The sequence below is a fragment of the Pleuronectes platessa genome, chromosome 10 (assembly GCF_947347685.1).
Source record: "Pleuronectes platessa chromosome 10, fPlePla1.1, whole genome shotgun sequence".
NCBI classification, from domain to species: Eukaryota; Metazoa; Chordata; class Actinopteri; order Pleuronectiformes; family Pleuronectidae; genus Pleuronectes; species Pleuronectes platessa.
This window is the reverse complement of record NC_070635.1, coordinates 18,194,481-18,212,477: the sequence shown is the minus strand read 5'-3', so window position 1 is coordinate 18,212,477 and position 17,997 is coordinate 18,194,481. Positions and strand designations below refer to the sequence as shown.

Genomic DNA, 17,997 nt, shown 5'->3' with positions numbered 1-17,997 from the left:
CTTACTAGGGGTCTGGCTCGAGAAACTCCAGAGAAGGTTTAAGGTTCAAAGGCTTTATTGTCATATACAGAAATAAACAAGTTATCAATGCGTTATCAAGTTAGCAAGAAGGTCTGGACCCTCTCACTCAGACATTTGTGTTCTCGCATACAACCCCTGCAGAGATTATCAGGAGTTCAGTGCATGTTTGAATGTTATTCATGTTTGAGTTATATTGTTCTAGAATAGAAAGAAATGTATCATTGTTATCCAGCCAGACTGAAAAATCTATGTCCTGTCTAACCACGGATACAGTAAATTCATTGATTGTAACACAACAAGACTTGAAGAATAAATACCTTATTCAATTCTCGCTTGATCAGCCACTCAATAATTCACTCGTATACTCTTAACCTATTCCCATCTCAGCCTAGGTTAGATATTGTTTATTGTGGGACTGGGAAATAAAAAGGTTTTCTGTGCTGCCATTGAAACTCCTTTATGAGAGGCGAAAAGCTCTGAATAACCGTGGTAATGGTAAGAGAGGAAAAGCCAACCAGAATGATGAAAGATGTTGGGACAAAGGCAAACATCGTCATTATCCTCTCCGTTAAATAGTACAGGTCAATGTTTTATTGCATTAAAGTCACTAAGATGGGTGTAAATGACTCTGCTCCTCTATTGACTGTGAAGATTTAAGCCAGCATCTGTCTCCTCTTTCTTGTTCCCTCTCACTTTACCGGTGTCTTGCTCTTTCACTCCCCGTCTCTCCATCTCCCCCTCCCTCCTCTTTTTTATTATCTTCTGCATCTCATTGCAGTTATTTCCTGTGGCAATCTGCCCACTCCTCCTAATGGGAACAAAATTGGGACTCAGACTACCTTCGGAGCGTCAGCCATTTTCAGCTGCAACCTTGGCTATGTTTTAACTGAATCTACTGTCAGAGAGTGTCTCCTGTCTGGCCTCTGGAGCGGGATGGAGACTCAGTGCCTGGGTAAGCAAAGTTGAAATGTTCTCTTTAACGTTGGTTGTTCAGACAGTGTGAGCTTTTCGGGGGGTTTTGAACAACATGTCCTTAATAAAACCAGATGGGGCAACAGAGGGTGGCCATAATTGGTTTTGTTACCAAGCGTGTATGGCCGATGATTAAACATTTAGCGCGATGTAGTGTTATTTTCTTGGGCGTGCTCTGACAACATGCTGTTACTCATCATCGCCACTGGCACACGTTGGACTGTTTCAGGGCTTGTGGAGAGCTAAAGGTAAAAGTTGTGCAAATGGGCAAACAATTTGCCAACTACCTTAATGGGATTGGATCAGGGTGTTGTACAGTAAAGACTCTGAGTCAGAGTGATTTTAAAATGTTAAATGTGAGTGAGCAGCGATTGAGCCGCAGTTGGCCCCAAACTATGAGACACCTGCCAAGCTGTACCAACACAATTTGAGCTGTGGTTAAGATATCCTGTACAAACAAGGAAATACCCTACAGCTTAGCTTACAGCAGCTCGTCACAGCTCTGTACTGTGCAAGAAAAGGAGACATGCGTAATTACTTGAGCCGCATTCAAACCCACACAGCAGCAGAATGTGACGGTTTCCCTGGAAGATGCATTAGTCTGTTCATCAACCCTGTGGCACCAGCACTCCAGGCTCTACTCGAGATTGGTTCACTTCATTAAAGGAAGGGCACCTCTCTCTTGTTTGGCGATACGACTGTCGGAGTAGACATAGACAGGGACCTCTACAGTACAGATGCCTACTTCAGCACTATCTTCATAGAATCTGGCTGTTCTCAACTGGGGCGTGATGATAAAATGCTCGACTGAGTTTCTGGGTGCGGGAGTAAATTAGGGAAATCAGACTCGCAGTCAGTGGCAATTTCCCAGGTTTTAAGTGGCAGTGGAAACCTCGGCAAGATTCCTCCTCTCATAAGGGATTTATTGTAGCTGAAAGTAATACAATTACGTGCATGAGTGTATTGCACAAATTCAGAAGACTTGCACATGCCTCTCTTTCTAGTGTTGACGAGAAAAGCTGACTTATCACCAGAAGTGATGCTGAGGTCAATATGCATTTGTAAACAATAATTCGGATATAATGAGCTGGAAAATGCATTCCAAAATTCATTATGTTTCACGAACACAATCAAAAATGTTGTTCCCCCGCATTGTAATTCCAGGACCCTTTCAAATCACCAGTTTTTTATCTTTTCATTTTATAACACAGTTGTCAAAATGCGATATTATTCAAATGTGCAAAACTGTCTTTCTACCATGGAGCTGTCATCATTGTTAGATCCCTGGGCACTACTGTGGGCTATTATTCTTAGAAGCTTGAAAGTTGAGCCCACAGTTTGCACCTCATGAATGATTAACTGATATTATTCACTAGGATCTAAGTGCTTTGCATCTAGTGTTAAATCAAGTCGAACCATATTGGCTCCAACTGAATATTATCCTGACAACAACAAATCATACATAACAATTGATATTTGATGTGTTGTCTGATTAATTAATTTGTTAAAGGTTTAAATTATTTTTCTCTTTTTGATTATTCTTACAGCTGGTCACTGTGGTGTCCCAGAGCAGATTGTGAATGGGCAGGTGATCGGGGAAAACTTTGGGTACAGGGACACAGTGGTTTACCAGTGCAACCCTGGATTCAGGCTCATTGGCTCCTCGGTACGGATCTGTCAGCAGGATAACAACTGGTCCGGACAGCTCCCAGTTTGCATCTGTAAGTACTTTCACCAAACTTCTGGGCTACCAAATACAGGGAGCTGTGTGTGCATGTGTGTTTATGTGTGAAGGAAAGGAAAGAGAATGGCTGTGGTTAAGAGTTTGACAGGAGCGGGTGTGCACGTTTGTTTTTTGCACGGTTGAAGGAGTTTTTGGGTCACTGAGTAAGTCGAGATTAAAATGGACACGGTATTTTCCTGCATTTCTATGGCAAACAAGAGCCGCTTGTTATTTTTTCCTTGTAGATACTACTGTTCAAATTGAAAGGCCATGTTTTACTTAAAATTTCTGAATTTTAAAAATCCCGAAAGGTATGCTAAATAAATAAGTATTCACAACAGAGAAAAGGTTTGTCAAAAACGCATTAATTTGATTTAATTATTGAAATAAGTAAATAAATACAAATGCTGTTATTCTTTTCTAATAATTAAAGCTTTTTGCTAGTCCCATGCTCCCTCCTCCTTTCGCCTGAGCAGCCCTCAAGTTGGTAATCGATAGATATACTCATAATGCGATTTACTATCTCCTATTCACCTATTGATGCACTGCAATGTGCTGTATACCCTTTTGAGATTGAGATCATGTCTTGATTCCTAATTCCTCTGTTGTCCTCTGAGGTTAATTATATGATAATGATATTTCTATGATAGGTGTCACTGTACATGACTTATTGATTTTTTTTATTGAATTGTCTCTCCTGTCTATTCTCTCTCACTGTCTCCTCACACGCGGTGCTTTTCCTCTCCCCTCTCTTCTTCACCTTTTCTCTGCATCATTTCTTTCATCCTCCTCGTTTAACACATGTTCCTGGATGCCCGTAAACCCGTAAACTTCAGCTGTGACATGTGGCCACCCCGGCAGCCCTATCTATGGCCGCACTACAGGGGATGGCTTCAACTACAATGATGTTGTGCGCTTTTACTGCAACAAAGGATACACCCTGGAAGGACCCTCCACAGCTCAGTGCCAGGCCAGCCGCCAGTGGAGCCACCAGCCACCGACATGCAGAGGTAAGGTCCAGCTGAAGCTCCTGCACAATGGATAAATGATTGTTGGCTTGACTGACTCAAGGAATCAGAAGGCTGCAGATGTTTCTTGAACTAGAAAGGATGTTTGTCTCTTCCAGCTATTTAGCCCCTGCTCAGACAACACACACTGGATTGAAACGAGAATTTGGAAGCAGCAAATGCATCGTGTTCCTGTGCATGTCATTAACCATCTGCATCTGATCCCTTTCTGAAGAGGGTACCTCTTGATGTATCACTGCAACTGAAGGTGTTCAACACATGCACAGGAGCCAATTCTATCTCATTTTCCCTCTGTGAATCAGGCTAGCCATCAGTGGGGTGGGCAGCTGCCAGCAAGTAGGATCCAGCCAAAGTGCTGGAACGGAATGAAACAGCTTCCGCAGGTGCTTTGGGAGGGTTTGTGAATTCGATGTTAGGAGGACCACAAGAATTCAGCAGCCCGGCAGATGTATTATGATCATTCAGAAATCAGCAGCCAGTGACAGCCAAGATTCAGGGACACAGATATTGAAGCTGAGTTGATAGAGTTGGTGCAGATCTATTGATTTGAATGAGAAAAGTCACTATCAGTTCTCTGGAAACAGCATAGCATTAGGCAACAACATCTGGAGCCCTGGCCTCAGAGCAAAGGCAGGAAAATAGCAATAACGAGCTTGCTGCAGAGTCTATGGGAAGCAAAGAGTTGTTGGAGAATTGTTTCTACAATTCTACTGCCAATTTTACCATAAAGCTCTCTGCGGGGAAAGATAACTTTGAAGGCAAGAAAGCTTGGAGTACATTCAACATTAGATATCTTATTGGGAGTGTAAGATGGTGGCTGTGTGTTAGTTGTGTCCAGTTTTAGTTTGCCCAGGTTTGGCTCATTAGTGCTGTGTTTACAATCAACAGTAATCCAGACCTTTTTTTCTGCGACCACATCAGAAAATGTTTGGACAGATTGACAACATTTCCCACAATTCACACGGTTGTGCTCAAGATAGAGACGGATAATGTAATATAGATTATCTGTGAAAATTGGTCCAGCATGAGACCGATATGTGATACAGGGTGAGGCTAAAAAAGCTAGATAGTGTAAATACCGTGTGGTCTTAACTGAAACGCTGTAAAACATGGTAACATACTAACATTAAATCAAAGAATAATTTGAGTGTAGCTTTAATTGGTCTGCCAACAGGATTTAGTCAGCCAACGCTCAATTTGCCAGACTTTGCCCATTTCAAAATATCTCTCCTCTTGGCATGCGTGTTTTTGGCAGTCAGATGAGAATAGACAGAGTTTTCATTACAGTGAATAGCACTGTAGAGACAGACCTGGTAAAAGATCAAAAGAGTAAAATCATATTAAACTGTCATGACTCTCTTTGTCAAAATATGTCTGTTTGCACTAAAATATGTTTCGCCAGCTTCGTCGCAGGTTTACATTATTGATTTAATTTGACGGTGCTCTGAACTTAACTTCACCCTCATCTACTTTCCGATGTCTAAACCCCCTTGTCAGCAGTGAGGCTGCGGCGCACAAGGCTGCTTCTAAAAGGGATGCTGGTGAATCTGTGACAAAAGATGTGCCCTTTTGTTTCCAGCGGGAAACATGAAGTGCTATTATTATTGACAGTGCTTAAATATAGCCTGGACTCATTCTTCTTGCAGTTTAAAGAATAAGCAGAAAAAGCCCCTGATCGGGTCATATCAACAGTTCTATAATTAACTTACAAGTGAACATGCTGACAAATAGCATTTATGTAAATGAGGCTCCTACCGAAGAGACACGGCTGCACAGCTTCTGGGAAAGAAAAGCCGCCTCCCTGGCGATGATACTGGGTGGAGGTAATGAGGCAGCTTACCACATGGATGTTATGCTGTCTTGTTTTTTACTCAGTGCAGGGTAAAATCATTCTCAACACAATCCAAATCCAAGGACGTGATACACACAGTACACATGACTACAACATTATGTAGTCAGAGGCGATTGTAGAAATCTGTGATACATGATTTAATATAAACATTATAATAAACGCTTTATTGTGTAGTAGCTGCAATAATCTATGCTGTATTTTATAAACTCCTTTGCATTGTATTGATGAACGCTTTAAAATCATAGCACCTTAGCAACTGTATGGACAGAGATGAGATGTTCACACAGTAAAATAATTTTAAACGTGAGACACATTTCTCTGCCAGAAGGTTTCAGACGGGTGCAATGGCTGGTTTACTAAAACAAATATGAAATGGAAAAAAAATTATGCAACTTCATTAGATTTATTTTCAGCAGCAGAATTTAAACCCATGAGAAAAAATAAAAGCCTTTACTTTCTGAAATGATCTGCTAGACTGCATGTTGCCATTGTGTTGACCAACACTGGTCTCATATCTTCTCTGACCACGGATTCTTTTGAGCTGTGACAAGTTTGAAATAAGACATACTGTGTTGACTACGTGTCTTATCTGTCTATCTCATACTATTTTCCTCCTCTTCACCTCTCCAGTAACTTTTCTGATGTCTCCTCTGTCTGTCGCGGTCTTCTGCTCTCCCCTCCTCTTCTCTTCTCCTCTCCCCTGTCCTGGTCATGAAGAGGGTCAGACTAACCCACCAAGATCTTACAAAATCCATCTCTTTGTCAAGTAAAGATCTAGTTTATAAAAATATGAACGCACAACCAGATTATTCAAAAATAAACCAATAAAGCCCAATTCCCTCATCTCCCATGGGGACTACTCATCTGTGCTTATTATTTCAAAAGATCTGATAGTTATACAACACAGCAGCACTACTGGATGCCAGCTACAGGCCAATAATCCGTGCGGCAACAGATGTACATCAATCAGCGCTCGATTGCTATGTATTACTTACTGCAGTGGTATTTCATGCTCTAATAACATCTATCTTCCATATGGCAGTCTGGCACACTGGTGTGACTCGGAATTATTTATGATGATTTGCATCGCTATAATCAAATATAAAGGTGTGCTTGGGAAATACTTGTTTTTAAATTTGCTTTGTGAGAACCACTGAGGCAGACTAACTAAATAGCCCTCGTCTTCATCAACCTGAGCTTGTAAAGGAGGCAGTAGGAAGACTCATGTTCTGACTCATCTATTGCTACAGGAGAAAACTCTGCCTGTGCCTCATTGCCTTCATATATTTTCTTTTTAAAAGGCTTCGGATATCCAAAGGCTTAAAGTGTTACTGCAGTGAATTAGATCACTAGCTACCAACAGATACAAAGAACAACAAGTAACTGGTGTGCTCTTTGTCTTTCGTCTCCCCTTCTCTCGCTTTTACTCTCACGTTTACACAATGTACGTGTCCCAGGTAGTGAGAAGTAGATCAGCTACTTAAAGACTTACACTTACATGTGTTTCAGATACACAACACTATATTATTATAAAGGGCTTTGACAGATTAATAGACTGGAGTCAGTTTGTTATCATTATTATTATTTTATAAAGAAAATGAAATATAGCCTGTGTTTTTCATTTTTATGATCTGGAGATATCTATAAAGCATTCAGAGCCGTAGCCTCAGATACCAGGCCTAACGACGCCTTGATTGTACATATTCATAAGATGGGTTTGGAAATGCTGCCAAGTGAATATTGCTGCGGCCACTGTAATTTTGGAAAGCACATGCAACGAGACAACACAAATGCAAGTCAACAAATCATCTTCATGAATTTGACAACACATGCAGAACACAACCAAAGAGACAAACATACTGCTAATACACACAACACAACCAATAAGAACGCAATATCCTGCTCTTTACAATGAATATACATTTTCTCAGAAAACCACAATATATTGTTGTTTGTAACGTTGCCAGGAACTGTTCTGTCATCCATTATTACATTATCACAGCACCTTTATGATGAGGAGAATATACAGTAGGTCTGCTAGTGAATTCATAAATAGACATAATACTGCACTCAGGGCAACAGGAACACAAGTAATAGGCTTCTCTTTAACCGTTAGACCCACAAACAGTCATGTGACTACGCTACTGCAACACTAATTTACATTAAAAACATCTGTCTTGCTTGAAATATTCTTGCAGCAATAAAAACGAATTGAACTGCTGCCTGTATTCCCCCATTATGTTTAACTAACTGAATAATGCGCCATGGCATAACTTTCTTTTTTCTTTTTTAAACAGTTGTAAATTGCACAGACCCGGGTATCCCTGCCAACTCCATCCGGGAGAGTAAGATCGAGCACGGCAACTTCACATTCGGCAGCGTGGTCTTCTACGACTGTAACCCCGGGTATTACCTGTTCGGCTCGTCGGTGCTCACATGCCAGCCGGTGGGACACTGGGACAAACCTCTGCCAGATTGCATCGGTAAGTTTTTAATACAGTTCCAGTTGTTAATTTGTGGCAATGTCTGTCCACTGTTCAGATTCAACTTTTCCTTATAATCAGTGAGTTCTACACCGATGTGATGAATTAACACACTTTAAACGAAAGCCAGATGAGAAGAGAAAGTTTCACTCTTGATTGGTTTTCCACAACCTCGTTTGTGTCCCCGTTTGCGAGTTTTAATGGTGCAACTTTCTAAATGCTGTGACTGGGAGCATCTGTGTAATGTTCGATGCCCCCGTGGCTTATGGTTATGTTGCACACCGCCTAATTGAGAAATGAGGGAAACTGTCACAGGACCAGTTGTTCAGGCTATCGCTAATGTTCCCTCGAAAACCAAGCACTCGCATTACACCAACAACCATCAATGAACTTCAGGGGTTATTCGAGGTTGTAACGTCTCTTTCAAACACCTGTCCAATCATGCACACACACTTTTGTACGGAGCTGCCAGCGACACTACTGACGTGTTTCCAAGGGAATCATCGAAAGTGAACCTCTACGTTTTGCACACAGCCTCGGAAAGCACTTCATTTCATGGTAGAGAGATGACGCACCGTATTTATTTTATCAAAAGGAATAGTAATTAAAGAGATACACAGGAGTGTCTGTCTCAAATGTTCATTCACGGCTCTGGGCGTCACTTAATCTTTTCTCAGAAATTAGTTTTGTGAAATTACAGAAACCTCCTTTGCGTTATGAGACTAAACTGATGTGAGAGCAACCCCCCCCCCCCCCCCCCGAACACACACAAAGGTCAAACAAATTAAAAAGCAGAAGCTAAATTAGATTCTAGTTCTGAAGATACGCGAGCACTTACTTCAGATGTATATACAGTGTTGCATCAACTCTGTTTGTGATTGGTGACAGTGATGCATTTCCGTGCCACTTATAGATGTATGTGTCTTCAGCTACTGAAATAATCCAAATTATTAATCCGAATCTTCTCCTGAAACATTAAATCGATTGTTTTTCTTCTATCAAGCTGTTTTCCTAACAATGCAAAAAACAACCTGGTTATCCGGCAACACCAGCAGCAGCGCGCGTTGTGATTTCCATCAGGCATGTCCAGGCAGACGACACTAATCCATCCATCCGTTCGTTCACCCACTGATAATCTTATTTCCTCTCCGCACTCTGTCATGCAGAAGTGGACTGCGGCCACCCAGGGACACCTCCCCACGGAGAGATGAGTGGAGAGAAGTTTACCTTTGGCTCCACGGTGCGCTACTCCTGCTCTGGAGACCGCCAGCTCATAGGAGACTCATCACTCACCTGTCAGCTGAACGGTCACTGGAGTGGTCCACTGCCCCACTGCTCAGGTAAACAAACATTCACAAATATAGTCATGCACGCTGCCTGCACGCTATGAAACAGAAGCCTCTATTTTCCCCTCTCCCTCGTGACACTGATAACAGAATCATATTATAGGACCAAGTAGTTTTGATTTTGAAAAGAAGACAATCATTTTATCTCAACTCAGTCTGTGCTTGGGCAGGTGCTCTCTAAATACATGGAATGATTTGTGCTGTGGTTTGACCAAACTGCGAAACATAGAAAAACATAACAACAATCACTTGACTTTAGTGATATCTACCACAGAGATAGTTTAAGTTTTATTTACACAGGCTTTGAAATATCTGTGTCTGAGATTACTGGCATCACCCCAATAGGGCAGAGTTTAATGGAATTCTATTTGTGGCGTCCGCAGTTCTAAAATAATGGCTTTTAAAAAATCAGCAACTTCTTTTTTTTCTCCCAGAAACAATGTCCAAATACTGCAGATCCTCCACAGAACACTCTGTCAGCAGTTTTCACAAGGTCTGTCCTTGCACCGCTGTTAACAGCAGCGTCTGTAGATCACAGACCAATCAGGACACAGATCTGTGGAGACAAGTTGCAGATAGATTGGTTAATGCATGGCTACAGGCCACAGGAGTTGATTGATAATTGTCATCGTGTGATAGTACTATGAAGTCTTGGCATCGATGAAGTATATAGTTAGTGTCTGTGTTAACTTCAAAGAAAAAACTGCCCTGGATAGAGATCAGCTCACTGAGCCAATTATTTGCCCTCAAACGACAGCTCTGTGCAGCTCATGCTCTTTTTAAAGGTTTCTGCATGCCAGATGTTTAACCATTATTATCAAATTCCGCTCTATGCAAAGCAGTTTCAGCATTTCAATTTTAGCACAGCCACTCTCGTGCTTTGTGGAACGTGTCTTCATCGGGCTGAGGAACCAGTGCCAAACAGCCCAAACCCTTTATCACTTTTCTTCGATTCAGTGACATTAAGTTATGACTTCTCGTCTCAGCCGAAGAACGTGTGGAAGCAAATGCTTCCTCCTGCGTGAGACAATCAACCGAGCGAGAGGTGTCACCCCTGACATACCACAAATGCAAACCCTGGCGAGCAAATTGTTTTCAGAGCATTTAGTCCTCGCCGATTTCTGAAGAAAAGTGTGTCTCGTGGTGTGTTGCTGTAGAGCTACAAACTTCTCCACTACTAACTTAATCCCCTCTGTGCACTTCCCTCCCATCACACTTAAGCCTCCCTGACCATTTAAGTGGATTCTCTTTACTGAATGTTCACTTGGTTTGTTCAACTCATTGACCCAGAACTAATGTTTGTAAGCAGGCTTGGATGACAGTGTTTTCCCTCTTTTTTAAGTGGGAGTCCAAACTGTCTACTCACCTTCAATATTTTGTATTAACTCAGACAGGTGGAGAAGCAGTGAGGCAGTAGTGAAGTTAAGACTGGATGCTAAAGGGATGTACATGATTGAAAAGCCTCAAATGTATTATCAAGTCAGATTCTCTGTTATGTTTTGTTTGCAAAATGCAACATTGAGGTGTAATGGGGGAACTTGTCATTGTTTGAGCCTTCATAATTATCTGCTGTGCTCAGCCTAATATTTGTTTTTTTGGTCTGAAATTATAGTCGTGATTTTAATGATTTTGGTTTGGGAAAAACACTGTTGCCTGATATTTTCTCGTCTTTATGGCCTCGTCTTTTGAAACGATTTTGGGTCTATTACTGAGATGATTTGAGCAGCACCCTGCTGTTGTGATAAATGTGCCTCTTTGAAAGTGATGATTAGCAATTTTGTATTATATTTAATTTTGTCACTCACTCTGAGCTGTCTCTCATCAACATGGGCTCCACTGCCTCTTGTTTGTCTTAAGGAATCCAGCCACGATACTGCCCTTTAATCTCGGAAAGAACATATAATGGCAAATTAGATTTTGTTGCATTAACTTGTCCGAAACATAATCAGGCTCAATTTATCATTTGAAAAAGGGAGATATGTAAAGCTAACACAAATCTGTTTCTGAGTATTTAAATTTTCAAACTGCAATAGCTGTTTAGAGAGTGAACCCCTGTGGAGGAGTTTGTGCAGCAGAATGTGAGAGCCGGGTCACTGATCAGAGGATTTAATCATAATAAATGATGCTGCGACTTACCCAGCTGAGGAAAAAGAATGTGCTGAGGTGAGCTATAGCAGATATGAGTTTTGATTTGATGTACTGAACTCAGACATTACAAAAGTGTCACTTTTATTAGTTTTGCCCATAAAGTAGCACTGTGGATGCTTCTGTATAAATGTATGGTGTTGGGGAAACTTAGGTGAAGCAACAAGGTATATAAACAGGTTTTTAGAAATTTGTGACGATTAGGATAATATAAGGGTAATGCTAACATAGATTTTATACATAGATAATTTAAGTGTAAATGTGTAAATTGCCATACAACATTTAGCTGTACCACTGCTTCTCATTAGCTGTGATGGAATAAAAGAAAGCTTTTTAGAATCCCTAAGAGGCTTGATGAATTCAGACCCATAGATGTTAACACCTGTTTCATATTTAGAACAACTCGGTTGTCCCTTACAGGAGCCAAAGTTTCAATGTATTAAATGGTTTTAAGTTTTAAATTTATACAGTCTACATTTTCACACCTAGTTTTCACAGGAACATTAACGAAACCTTCTGAAACGATGCAATTAGTGCTGCATAGTTAAGAAAATAAATGATATCTCTGGAAAGTACGTTTAAATTCTCTTTTGAAAATCGTCTTTATCATAGCCATTGGTCTAAGCTTATTTTTTGCTTTTCCAGCAATCATAATGTTATTTTGCAATGTTGCTGCATAGCTTTTATGCAGCTTAGCAGGAGAGATTATTAAAATGGCACACAAAGATTTTCATTTGTATTTTATCACCAATAGCAACGACATCATCCGTGCTTTGAATTTTTTAGAAGTGCAGCCCAGCATCAACGACAGTTCTCATCCATGCATCTATCCTTCCTCTCATCTGTCCTCCCTTGTTAATTAGTAAGAGGGGGCTTAAAACTGCTTGCCAAGCCATTCCCCTTTTGTCCTCATCTGTTGCATGACTGAGTTGAAGGCCTTATTATTTCCTCACAAAGGCAGCCTGGTGAACGGACATTAACTCTGATTCAAACCAAATCCACTGCCATCCCAATTAGTGAGATTATAGCTGTCACGGTGCATGCCGAGCTGGGCCGCCTCACCTAACCGAAGGAGACTAACGAAGTACCGGCAGCTGCTGTGAGACACACGCACGCATACATGCACACACCCGGGCAACAAATAAGTATATATGCCTAACATGCACTAAGGTATGCAGGTACATGCACAGCCAAGCAGCGAGACGCACAAACACTCACATGCAAGTGCGCTCTCTTACAGAAACACACACACATGTATAAAGGTAGAAGGCAACACACACAGGCACACATCCACTCATTGCTAACCCCAGTCACGCACAAACTTGTCATCTCCAGCTGCGAGCCCCTGACCTGACAAATCCAGCTTGTGCACATGCGAGCAGTGGAATGTGTGTTGAAGATATGAGCTAGGTGTTTGTGCAGCAGGGCTTTGTCAACAAGTTGAGTATTACTGCAGCTGTTTGCTGCTCTGTAGACAGAGAGCTGCAGACATACGGGGGATGATACACAGGGTGTGTGCACAGCTCAGAGAACAGGATCTCAAATCCAATAAAACACAGATCCTCCACAAAGAGATGACACATACGTAGCTGTAAAGACGAGCACAACACTAGATTAGATAACTCCATCACTCGATGTATTAATAAATCTGTCTGTCTGTGATACTGTCTTTTGAAGCCCAACATTTTGATTTAAATTTTTTTCTTTCCTCCCTTTCACTGGTTTCATTTCTGTGATAGAGCTGAAACAGCCGCAGATGAAGTATTGGTTGGTGTTGTGTGTGTTATGAGCTTTATTTTCCCTTCTGTCTGAGGATGTCCCCCCCCCCCCCGTGAATGCAAAACTAAAAACCACTCCACACCCTGGACTCAATTCTAACCTACACACCACAAAGCTTGCTGTTCATTACAACATCAAACTTTCAGTAGGCACGGCACTTTCCTGACTCCATACCTGTCATCTCCCTCTCATTTCCTATGACTCACTACCCATCTTGTATCACCCGCTGGAGATCGCAGCGAGAGCAGAATCAACAGTAGAAACAGCGTTCTTCTTTTTTGTATTAATTTGCGGTCGTGCAAGATTGGTGGTGCATGACACTGAGAGTACTGTATGTTCCTCCACAGAACAAAAGGCAGGGGGGATACTTCAGGATAATGAAAACGCATTCAGCTTCGGAGGTCAAACTGTATTCATCATTTCTCATAACCACAGCTGGTTGCCTTTTAATGCTGGTCCCGCTGCTTTTATGGACACAAAGCTCCTGGTGTCAAAGCAGCGAAAAGCATTGGTCCTTCAGGTTGTTGGCCTGGTGACAACTGCTCACTGGTGCATTGTGTGTTTTATAGTTGCTTCCCGGAGGATTCAAGAGACGTACAGTTTGAGACTAAGCCCTCTCTGTATTGTCTCCCTGCTTGACAGACACAAACACTGTCTTGTTATTCTCTGCCACACCAACTTGTGAACTTACACTTTGACAGTTAAAGTGGATGCCATCTTTGCTCTCTTGTTTCCATTGATCCATGTCTGGTTATCTCCCCTCGCAGGCGACTCGGGGGGCGCCTGTGGAGATCCCGGCACGCCTGCCCACGCCAGCAGGGAAGCGGGGAATTTCAAAGTCCGCAGCAAGGTGCGCTTCACCTGCGCAGTGGGAAACACACTGTACGGCTCGGCAGAGAGGATCTGCTTCCCCAACGGGACCTGGTCAGGCCGACAGCCTTTCTGCAAACGTAAGGGGGAAGTTTAAAAAGTCTCTGTGATGTTATGTATGAAAACCGTAGGAAAGAAGTGAAACTGAACTACACACATACACATACACATTGGAAAGTACCACAGTTTTACAAGGGAATATGTTCTTACTTTAGGGTTGGGTATCAGTTCTCAATTGTTTTTTTTGCACTGAATGAGCACAGCCTGATTCTTAGACGTTGCAGAACCGAAAGCTCTCACTGAAAGCTTCGTCGAGTCTTATTTTCTTATTCTTTGACAAGATATTTTCAATTGTAAACCTTATTTAGAAACATTTTCAGAACATTGTATTCAGGCGCAGTTTTGCGTAAAATGCTGATAAAGTAAACCTGAGCTATTTCGGCTTGAGCTTGGAGACTAGTTTGAAAGACGTGGGTATTTTCCTCCTGAGCTGCATTATAGGAAGGAATCCAGAATTTTTGGCGTTGAGTCCGCACATGAAATTAAAAATCAGGACAAGATCTCTTCATTCACCAAAGTTATAGAAGACCAACATTTTATTACTGAAATACTCCGTCAGTGCACAGATCAGTCTCTCCAGTATTTCCTGGGTTTTTGTCTGGCTTATTGTAACCTAAAATGAATTTGAGAACTGCTTTTCTAAAAAATGTAAATGCATGCTGCATTATTTTTTCAGCTTTTATTCTGTGCGCTTCATTAATAATTTGTTAATTCTCCCACTTCACAGAAGCCTGTCCTTGACAAGATATTTTAAATTATTTTGATCTCTGTGTCCTCTTTCACACACACATGCTCTTCCTCTCTGATTTCATTCCACATCCAACCTGACACTCTGAATAAAGCTTTCACGCCATGCTCAAAATGGTTTGAAAGATTTTATTCTTAAACAGCTTTTTTTGACAAACATGGGAAAGTGTTTGTCAAGCGATGACTTTCATTTTCGTTTGTTTGCCACCACGATGTTGCATGCACTGTGCACAAAACAATTTCATGCCGAACATCAGGGAATAGCTTGGTCTTTAGAATACATTTCTCTTGGTAAATATGAGATGTTAGCGTCACACACGTCATCTTGCAGCTGGCAGGCGTGTGTGTCCACAAAGTTGCTGCCGGCTCGCTGTCCCTGCTAGTGTTTCCACATTGACTTTGCCGGTTAATGTTCATCAATGATAATAATTATCCTTTTTCATTTAGTGGTCAGAAAAATGTTATAACCAGAGACTTATTATTGTTTGACTACTGCCATTCCCCTAATGTTTTATTAACTATTTAACATAATATAATTAAATTGTTTCTTCTGTGACAATATAACTCATGTAGCCTCCTTTCTCATGGTAAGTCATTCGCACGAGTTTGCATCTTGTCTGTATAACTTCCTTTACAGCTAAGGTTAGTGGTAAAATATATGTTTTTTTACATATAGCATAAAGATGCAACAAATAAGGGTAGCCCAAAAATTTTGTGCACTGGTGCATGAAGGTGGCTTCGAACGGATTCAAATCCCAGCCTGAGTTATGGTTTCAGTATTCTGCTCATGCCACTATGACTGGCACATTGTACAGGGATTGAATCTACTTTTCCTCAACTTTTGCGATCACAACATTGCAGCATGCAGGGCTGTGAGACACATGCTCATGTGTTTCCACACCCACACACACAAACGGTTGCAAAAGGCTCACAGAGTATTGCACCAGATGGATCCATATCTTACTGCAGTAGTGTGGTATTTCCTGCAGCACATGGAACTGTGGCAAGCTTCCCTAATACAACAAAAAGTAATTCTAGAGACCTAAAGTCAAGTTCATTTTGGATTGTGATAAAAGAATGATGTGGATTTTGAAGATATTAGTTCACACAACAGCAGCTCTAAATCTTGCATAAATTACCCTCAGGGGTCAACCAGTTATTGAGGCTGCTTCTCCCCTCTACCTACTGTCCACCAGCTTGGCAGGGTACCAGTGTCATTCTTAATATGATTGGGCGATGCACCGGCCTTCTGAATTATCCTCTGTGTATACGTCTTTCATTTCATCGCTCTTGTTCTTCCCACTTTTTTCTTCCTCTCTCTTTATCCTTCATTTCCCCTGATGTCAGCCTTTTTCTCTCTCGCTTCTCCCCTGATTGCTGTCCATCTCAATCGTGTTGTCCGGCTGTTTTTCCATCCCTCTCCACTCCTCCCTCTGTCCCTCCTTTCTCTACAGTTGAGCCCTTTCTTCCCTCCCCAACTTTTTGCTCCACATTTACCACCTTTTATCTCTCCATCTCCCCACTGAACCCCTGATTTAAAGATGGTTTTAGCCATCCCTTCACCTCAAGAGGATGGGGGCATGAATTCACTGAGGCCTGAACGAGTTTCAACACTGCCTGTCTGTGATCTAAAGGCCTGTCTAATGTTAAAGCCCATCCATCCGTTATCCACAACCTTTTACAGCCTCTGGAGAACAGTAACTATGGATATTCAGCTTAATATCCATCTCACAGTGCCATCAAGGTCTTTTTTGTGTTTCTGTCACCATGTCTGTCTTGAATTATTACAAGAGGAAGCCAAAAAGGTGACCATACTTTATTTTGGGAAAGTGTGTACATGTCCTTGTGTGTGTGGGTGATGTACTTGCCCCGCTGTCTGTGTGTGTGTGGGTGTGTGTGGGTGTGGGTGTGGGTGTGTTAGTGTGTGTGGGGGAGGGGGGGGGGGGGGGGGGGTAATTGAGAAATCATAACTGCACCTACGACATGTCTGTTTCTGACAAGAATCACAACTTCAGATTTTCCAGGCAATTAGGTGATTGAAAGAGCAAATGAGTTTCATAATGAGACATTATGATTCAGAGTAAACGCAAAGAACATGAAATATATTCTTCTCTCTCACCTCTTCAGGGACACAATTTAGTTGACATATTCTGGAAAGGCTGTTAAGGATATCTCAGTGTAAAAGGCCCAAGCCCACAGTGCTCTACAGAGACACGACCCCCCCCACCCCCGAGGGATTGCACATATAAAGCAACACTTTGCATCAAATGAAGCCCCTGAGTCTGAGCTCAGCTTGTGCTTTAAACTGTATGAAGTGATAAATCATAATGTGCAAAGTCAGTAACAGTTATTTAATGTTTTGTCATGACAAAATAATCATAGATTCGAGAATAACCCTTTTATTTTACAAAGAAAAAGTGTAATATTACAAGAAAAAAAAATTAAAGCCGGAGTTTCACTCCCTCTGGATCCAAAATCTTGAAAATTCTCATTATAAAACTTTAAAAAAGATTTTGAACATCCCGCAGATGTAACCAATGACACACATGGAGCACCTCAAACATTTATTCCTCCACAAAAGAGGCAACCTCCTTCATCAATACATTTGGTTCTTTCTTTGGAATACTGACATTATGAATGTCATGACACTTATGATAATGTAGTGCTGATATGCCAAAATATTTAGAATTGTATTATTTGCTCAATGTGCTAAAGTATAATTTGACAAGATCCCTCATATTCCTCATTATAAAGCAGGAAACAGGCTGATCTTCTGATATTCACTCTGATGTAAAATGACTCATTGCTTAAATTGTGACTTATTTCTCACAGTTGTTTATCTAAATCTCTGAATTATTTTTCTTAAACCCTAATACTCAGTCATCTTTTTGCATCTGTTCAATAGTTGATACAATTTGAAGGGACTTTAGTCCACAGCTGCAAAATGTCACATTAATTCCATAATCCTCTT

General features: G+C 41.3%; 1 protein-coding gene across 1 annotated transcript in view; it reads left to right on the top strand.

Annotated features, from left to right (window-relative positions):
• LOC128449995 (CUB and sushi domain-containing protein 3) overlaps positions 1 to 17,997 on the top strand; it is a 209,153-nt gene that overhangs the window by 154,438 nt on the left and 36,718 nt on the right. Inside the window, exons 53-58 of the mRNA XM_053433387.1 lie at positions 800 to 973; positions 2,541 to 2,714; positions 3,553 to 3,726; positions 7,894 to 8,079; positions 9,246 to 9,419; positions 14,117 to 14,299. Coding sequence (XP_053289362.1) covers positions 800 to 973; positions 2,541 to 2,714; positions 3,553 to 3,726; positions 7,894 to 8,079; positions 9,246 to 9,419; positions 14,117 to 14,299 — 1,065 coding nt within the window. The remainder of the gene's footprint in view (positions 1 to 799; positions 974 to 2,540; positions 2,715 to 3,552; positions 3,727 to 7,893; positions 8,080 to 9,245; positions 9,420 to 14,116; positions 14,300 to 17,997) is intronic.